This window comes from Halichoeres trimaculatus, unplaced genomic scaffold (assembly GCF_033239565.1).
Source record: "Halichoeres trimaculatus isolate MK-OKI-2021-1 unplaced genomic scaffold, fHalTri1.1 fHalTri1_scaffold_10, whole genome shotgun sequence".
Classification (NCBI taxonomy): Eukaryota; Metazoa; Chordata; class Actinopteri; order Labriformes; family Labridae; genus Halichoeres; species Halichoeres trimaculatus.
The window spans coordinates 31511589-31519416 of NW_027437187.1; the positions used below are offsets into that span (position 1 = coordinate 31511589).

Here is a 7828-nt window from a genome sequence, read left to right on the forward strand (position 1 = left end):
CTAATTTTACCCTGTTCATTAAACTATAGAAATTAAATAGAAATAAAAAGCATTAAATTAGAAAAATAAAACACCCAAACAAAGAAGCACAAGGTGAGCATAAATTTTAGTGTCTTCTCAGGGCAGTTGGACTAATTTTTCCAACATTCAGCTCATTAAAGCTGTTTTTTAAAACAACAACAAGATCAGAACATCAGAGTCCTGATAGCTTATCAAAATTTTCAGGGTCAGCTGAAATTTAATTTCCTGAATCATTCAAAACTACTCTGCAAGTACATTTTTACCCCATACTTCCCATTTCTCTCCAGCTGCCCTTTCAAAAGAATAAAAAAAGTGTAAGTCAAAACAAAAAAGAGAGAAAACAGTGCTCTGGAGATGAAAGCGAGTCATTTGCCAAGAAGCTTGAAACAATGTTAATACACCTGTTTCTGGGTTACATTTATATTACAATTACATTATATGATTAACATAAATAAATTATACAAATATAAAACCTGTCATCATAGGCCTTTCAGAATGTAGGTTGGTATTTTCAAAAAAAACTTTTTTCTTTCTGTTTCAGCCTAAAGTCTTCAAAGAAATAGAGTTTTTAGGTCACTAAAAGTGAGGATGTAAAAAAAAATGCCTGTCCTAGCTACTTTGTCGTTTTCCTGTGGGCAACAGAACAAGAAGGTTTCGGAAAGTTGTTTACATGTTTTGTCAATTCAAGATGGCAGGCAACAAACTTTGTGTGCATCTGCTTTGACCCGTTTGGCTTAATTACACTATTAAAAGGAAGCCTCTCTGGTCTTTATATTTCTATTTCAGCAGCAGGGTAAGTAAACAAATCACTCTCAAAAGTTTTTAATCGCAACTTTGTACAGTTTAAAGAACACTTTTACAGTTCCTGCTTGCTCAAGAAGTTGCTTGACACACATGCAAAGTTCTGAATACATGTTATCGCCACCTGCTGGCTTGGCATGCTCATGCAGACGTTATCAGCTGTTTCTGTGACATCCTTTTCTGCGTTAAGATGTAGATGGAAAACTTTTTGAGCACACCTCTGGTATGGACATAATTTATTATGAGAGAAAACCAAAGTCTGTTGTAGTATTCATAGAACTCCTGAAAATGTCCTGAAAGTTTCAGGCGTGCGTATGTGAAAGGCGTAAGGGTGCAAAAATGAGGCCAGCGATGAGTTTAAGACCCCCCGAAAGCTGAATTAAAGTTTCTTAGTAAGGCACAGAGGTTGAACTAAATGCATACCGGTCCCCTCAGATGGGAATCTGTTCACGGGTTAAAAACATGCTAATGTAAAATCTGGAGGATTTTACATTTAAGTCCAGGTGGAAGACGAGAAATCCACACAGAAGCTCAGAGTTTGTGTGTAAAATCAGATCTGACGAAGGCATAAAATGAAAGTAAAAAATAAAGAAGAAAAAGGCAGAGACGAGCGGACATGTCCAGAGGAAAAAAAAAGCTTTCCAGGGACCAAAATTCCCTCCTCCTCCGCATAAATGTTTGTCCACAGAGTTTCTCATCCCTTCGTTTGGACTCAAAGGAAAGTTTCCACCGTCCCGACGCTTTCTTTACAAACTAACTTTGTTCTGTGGGAGCGTCCGGTTTACGATCATCTCCGTTTGCCACTGCAGCCGTCTCTGAGTCCTCCGTTTCCTCTTTTTGATCCGCTACGTGTCGTTTCTTGCTCCCCTCTTCTTCTGCAGCACCGTTCAGCTTCCTCTCCCTCTTCCTCTTGCAGACCAGGCCGGAGTCTTCCTCGCCGATACGACCCTCGGGTATCCCCAGAACTCGCAGGCAGACAATGGCGGCAGCTTGTTCTGCAAATTTCTTTGACTTTTCCCTGTGAATGAAACCACATAGAGAGCTTTTAGAGACATTTACAACACCTCAGGCTGTTTCTTTAATGTGTGTGTGCGTGCGTACTGACCACAGTGAGGATCTGTACTTCATGTCTGCTACGGTGACCGTTGCCTGAAACGCCCGATCTTGAGACCTCTGCACCTGAAACATGACAAAGTAAACTCACTTCAGTGAGTAACAAACACTTTTTTTGCAGTACTCCAATTAGACACTAGATGGCAGAGCAATTTCTATGCTACAAATAAAAGACGGGAAACATCTGAGGAGATAGAATGTACGTCAGACAACAGATCAAATTTATCCTGATCTGTATTGAAGGTTTTAGAGAAATATCTCAATAACATAAAGAAATGAGAATGTGAGGAAGCAACGGAACAAAAAATGTCAGTTTCTACACTCCTACTCCCTCTAAAGGACGGTCAATGAGACTTAGGACTCGATCGTGTTTCCAGAAGCTCTCAGGAGAAAGTTCAGTAAACCTGTCGTCTCTTACGATCTCATAAAAAGGCTGCTCCAGCTTCTCCTGACGGCTCCACTCCAGCAGGAACATCTTTGGTGTGATCTGAGGCGGATACTCCCTCCTAAAACCAAAAAAACACGCAAGTCAAGCTCCTTTAACTGTTGAAAATCATACTATTCTTTACCAAATAGAGCTGTGGAGACTGATAACTGACCTCTCGAACTTCACTGCCATGGTGGTGATGTCTCCGTCCATCACAGGCCGGTCTGGCTGGCTGCTGCTCTGCAGAGCGTCTCTCCTGGTCTGCAGCTGCTCCTGGATCTGCTGGTAGAACTCCTGCAGCCCATACGCCTCGCTGCAACACAAACAAAACACTTAAGACACTTTTCCACTGCAGGAACTTTCTCCAGAAACCAGGGACCTTTGGAGGAACTCTACCCGTTTTAACAGCAAGAATCAGGGTTTAAATTTAGTTCCTGGGTAGATAACCTCCTTCCTAAAAAGTCCCCTGCTTTGATACTTTCTAAACACCCACAAACCTTTGGCAGCAGGGCCTGCAATATTGAAGGTTTCTGATTGGTGGAGTACCCACAGTGTTGTTATGTCACCCTTCATCCATGATAAGATGACACCCAGCTGTGACTGACTTGGGAGAGTGACTCCTAAAAAATGGCAAATGTGTTTCTGTCAGCTCCTGGTGTTGCAGTTTGAGGAGTGACCCTGTAAACTGGTGAAAGCAGGGTCGCTCTATCACCTGAAAATCTTTGTTGTGTGGCCTTTAACTGTCTCTCACTGCCCTCTACTGGTCTAATGGTGTAGTGCAGTATCCTAGCTCTGATTTGTAATATCCTCACTGGACTGAGTGGAAATGCAGACAAGCATACACCACAAGAACCATGTAGTCCCTTAGAGAAAAGTTCCTGTTACTTCTGGTTAAAAAGCACCTTTAGTTCTTACATCACTGAAACCTGAAATCAGTCCCTAACAGCCAGTCTTGGTTAGTTATTTCAGGTGGAGTTCAGCGTTTGCAGGTCAAATTTGCTGCTTTTTCAGGAGTTTTGCGCAAGTGTGTGAATACAGCAACATAAAAGACGAGTACCTGATTTCAGCGTTGGTCTGAGCTGCCTGCACCTGCTTCCCCAGAGGAGACTCCACCTTGTCCCTCAGCATCTGACACAGACAGTACTTTGAGTTGAACGCATTGTTGTCGTACCGGATAGCCTGAGGAGAAACAAGATGTCATGTTTACTTTTTACAGCAACAATCTCGATCAAGAAACATAAACGTGCTGATACAGACACTTACATATTTCAGGTACTCCTCCATGACTCTCTCCAAAGGATGAGGCCCCTCTTTGGCAAAGATGGAGGCGTTCCACATGGCAGCACGCGCCAACATGACCGATGAGGCCCCTGTCGCCTTCCTGAACTCCTCGATGTCTGCGTTTGTTTTCACCTGATCCAAAGATCCTCCGCTGCGAGAGAGACAAAGTCACTTTTGTTTTAAGTTTGTTTCAAAATCATCCAATTAGCTTAGCATTTTCTGGAGGTGTGGAGTCTTACTTTGCGATGACGGGGATGGAAACAGCCTGAGCCACAGCCTGGATGTAATCACAGTGGACAGGATGTCTGGGACGCTCATCTTTAAATCTGAACAACAATAAACCAGGAGAGTTTTGGGTCAGACCAGACAGGGTGTTACATTAAATATATAAAGATGCAGAAGAAGCAGCAAATTTGATTTAAAAAAAGTTATTAGATTAGATTAGATTAACTTTATTGTCCTTTGCAGGAAATTTGTCTTAGACAGCAGTACTACTGGCCAAGGACGCAGTATTTTAAATAACAAAATACTAGACAACATACAACAGTCACATAAGCAAGAGGTCGGCGGCAAGCATGGCCAGAAGTTATTACACGAGGATGTTAAAGTGCCGTGCTCGTCACAATACGCAGTGAAGATAATCAGAAACAAGTTAAAAACCGAGTTTTGACGATAAGAACAAAACATGGGTAAAAGTCAGATATTAACAGCTAAAGAACAAGTGGAAGCAGATAATAAGTGAAATATGTAGAAACAAGTAAAAAAATAGATAACAAGTAGAAAAAATAAAAAACCATGGATAAAAGTGGAATAATCATAACAGGTCAGTGACTGGTGGCAATAAATAGGCTGACAAAAAAATATATATACAAGCATTAAATGTCAATTCAAGGAAGGAATTAATTAGATTTTTTGTTTAACAGAGAGGAGGATATACAAAAAGAATACATATGAAAGTGTGAATATGCATTTACAGAGTTAAAAGGTAGCATAACCTCGACGAAGAATCAGCTTACCTGCCGTGAACAGCGATCGCAGCAACGCCGGTCTTCTCGATTCTCTGGACCAGACTGATTGTCTCCTCTACCTGAAACGAAAACAAGAGCAACATAAATGATCTCTGATATAACCTCTGAACAACACAAAATGTGTGACTACTCTTTAAGTGAAAGTGATGATTTGCTCATCTTACCGTTGGCAGGATTCTGATTTTACATGTGACTGGTATGAAAACTCCTGAGACAAGCGTCTTCAGGATCTAAAGAGGAAAGGAAAGAGGTGTTAAAAGTTCGTCCAGACATCATCAACAGAATTCATATCTGACACAACAGTGATGTGGAGTCAAACTTTTCTGGGGTTTTTTTGGTACAGCCCTCAACTCTCAAATTCTGTGCCAAATTAAATACCAATAAGACCTAAAATTAGAGTGCTTGCTATCATCTTGACCCAAGATACATCTTGAAAACTTGACCTTGCTCCTGGCTGAATGACGTGTTTTTGTTTCTGCTGCATTTATCAAAAAATGTGAGGATAATGAATCCTTTTTTCTGACAACGTTAAAAAATCATCCAGCTGATGCCCTCACCGCCTCAATCTTGTCAGGATTTGACAGCAGAGCAGCACCCATCCCGCCCTAAAAGAGACAAGAGATCAACCAGAGGTCAAACAGAGGTCAAAGGTCGGAGAAGCAGCAGGTTGGTCAATGAGAAGCTCACCTTAGTGGAGTATTCTTTTGGACAGCCCATGTTCACGTCAATCGCCGCCACATCCTTCTCCCTGAGAGATGAGCAGATTAAAAAACTTTTCAACGGCACAGGACACCAATGAATCATGGGACACTAAATTAACACTTCACCATTTTTAATGGAAATTAATTAGGCACATTTTTCATCCTTTTATGAAACTCTGATTGGAAGTATTAGCTTCTACAACCTAAGATTAACAGAATAACCTCCAAAGCTTAATTTTTAGATGTGTTGCAAAAAACTGTAAATGCTTGGGGGGTCATTTTATCGTCTATAGCAGTGTGCTGTGAACTTACACAAGTCTGGCCACGGTTAGAGCTCTGTCCGGGTCAGCAGTTCCCTGAAAGCCAAAAAGAAAAGTTCAAACTCAAAAACCATGGTACAGCAAACATTTGAGGAAAGTATTTCCATGTCCATAGGTTTGTTGGTCGCACCATCTGGAAGACAACTCTGTCCTTCTCCCTCTCGCAGGTCCTGAACATCACTCGATCATCAGGGGCGACAAAATCCACAGTCTGCAGCACCTCTGACAGAAAAAAAAAACATTGAAGTGAGTGGAGCTTTTTGTGCCAACCTGGGGTGTGTATGAAAAGGAAATGTGAGACTCTTACTGTTCTCCACCCTGTGACACTGAGCCATCTTTATGTCAATCAACTCCTAAAACAGACAACACAGAGTTAACACTTCTAAGACCTTTTAGTTATAATGCACAGCCCTTAAAAAGCCTTCATCTTCACCTCACAGTAGACCACGTCAGCTCCATAGTCCAGAGCCAGCAGCCTCATGGGCAGAGTCCCCACCCGGACCATCGGAGCCAGGGCGGTGATGTTGGTGAAGCTCAGCCGGTTTGCTGACATGATGACGGCTTAGTGCTCCTGTTTAACCTGAAGGACATAACAGTACAGTTTCAGTCACGAGACAATCACGCCGAACTACTGTCAGAAATCAGTCAATTTGATGCGGTTTGACTTCAAGCCACAGTGCACACTTATCTGATCAAATAGAGGCTTTAAAAATATTAAGCCCTCACTTCAAACAATTTATTCTTCAGCCGAGTAAATGTTTCATTAATTACATCCAATATTTAACAAACAGTATGAAATAAAACTCTCCTTAGATATCTGGTTACTCCTACAGGTTTTCATATCTATCTCAAGTGGTGGAAGACAAAAATAGTAGATTTTAAAGTAATTTAAACGCATTAAACAAATAAAAATTAAGCCGAACTATCCGCAGAAGAACTATGATTAGCTAGGCTATTGAATTGTATCTTAAAAGATTTCTCTCCACATCAGAAAGCCAACAACTTTTAAAATGCCACTTATTGAAATGGAGTTCTGTGAAGCAGACCAATGCTAATATGCTAGCTGCTCCACTAAACACAGTATTTTGAGATAACAATAGCTGGCATATGTTTCAAAACGATGTCATCTTGTGTTCCTGATACATTAGCTTTGAGTATGTGCTAAAAAGTGATTGTAGATAGTGCTGAATTTGATAAACTTACCGGCATCCAGGAACGTGCGGTCATGTGGGCTAGAACTGAAGCGTGCTGTTTAAACGTCCTGTTTGAACGTCTACGTCAACATTGCGTCACAGATCGTCGAAACTTCTTTCCTAAAATAAATCAATAAATAAATAACGGAATAGTTTTTTTGTGCTATCACTTAATCTTTATATCCCTTTAAAAATTTTAAATTAAAAAAAAATGACAACTTATATTTTTTAAATTTATGTTAATCAATTTGAAGAATCTTTTCGTCTTGATTCCCTTTTGTAAAAAAAAAAAAAAAAAAAAAAAAGTTTGTAGAACAACAACAAAACATTGAAAAAGTTGTGCAATAGTAAAATAAAACAGATAGGGGAAGATATCTCAACCAATGGGGTAATTATCAACAAGTTTGTCATATTAGGTCAGGTCCTTATTAGGTCCTTCTCTGGACCTGGTTAACATGGACAGAGGTATGGCTTAATTCTCAATTCCAGCAAGCCAATGTCAAACTTCATTCTGCACATAGGACAACAGTATGGCTCTGTAGTAGAAGAGTCCAGGTGCTAAAATGGTCTGCCTGAAGTGCTGACTGGTCACCCATGGCAACATTTGGATTCTATGAAACCAAAAATACCCTAAGGTAGAGGCTTTTCTAAAAAATGTCCTGAAATGTGAAAACGTTGAAGACTCTGCATTCATTTGAATGGGACAAAAATTGTGTAAAAAGTGAAATATCTCAGAAAAAATCTTGGTATGTTGGCTACATACACAGCAATAAGACATCACTCTTTTTCCAGTTCATTCATGATTTATTGTGCTACTATAGTTATTTACTCATATTTACAAAAAGTGCTCTAAAATACACCCGAGTTAACACTTCATGTAAAGATCCCATTGTAAACACTGAAAGCTTTACAAATAATTTACAGTGTATGTGAAGAGAAGTCA

General features: G+C 40.2%; 1 protein-coding gene across 1 annotated transcript; it reads right to left on the bottom strand.

Moving 5' to 3' along the window:
* Nucleotides 1–115: 115 nt before the first annotated feature.
* Nucleotides 116–6973, bottom strand: dus2 (dihydrouridine synthase 2). The gene is made up of 16 exons (XM_074676736.1): nt 6896–6973; nt 6126–6272; nt 6000–6045; nt 5823–5914; nt 5685–5728; nt 5359–5419; nt 5229–5276; nt 4836–4901; nt 4660–4730; nt 3883–3969; nt 3626–3794; nt 3420–3541; nt 2535–2675; nt 2354–2441; nt 1928–2001; nt 116–1840 (listed from the first exon to the last, which is right to left on the bottom strand). Exons 2-16 carry the CDS (start codon nt 6243–6245, stop codon nt 1576–1578), a joined length of 1494 nt encoding a protein of 497 aa, XP_074532837.1. The 5' UTR covers nt 6246–6272; nt 6896–6973; the 3' UTR covers nt 116–1575.
* Between the last annotated feature and the right edge of the window lie 855 nt (nt 6974–7828).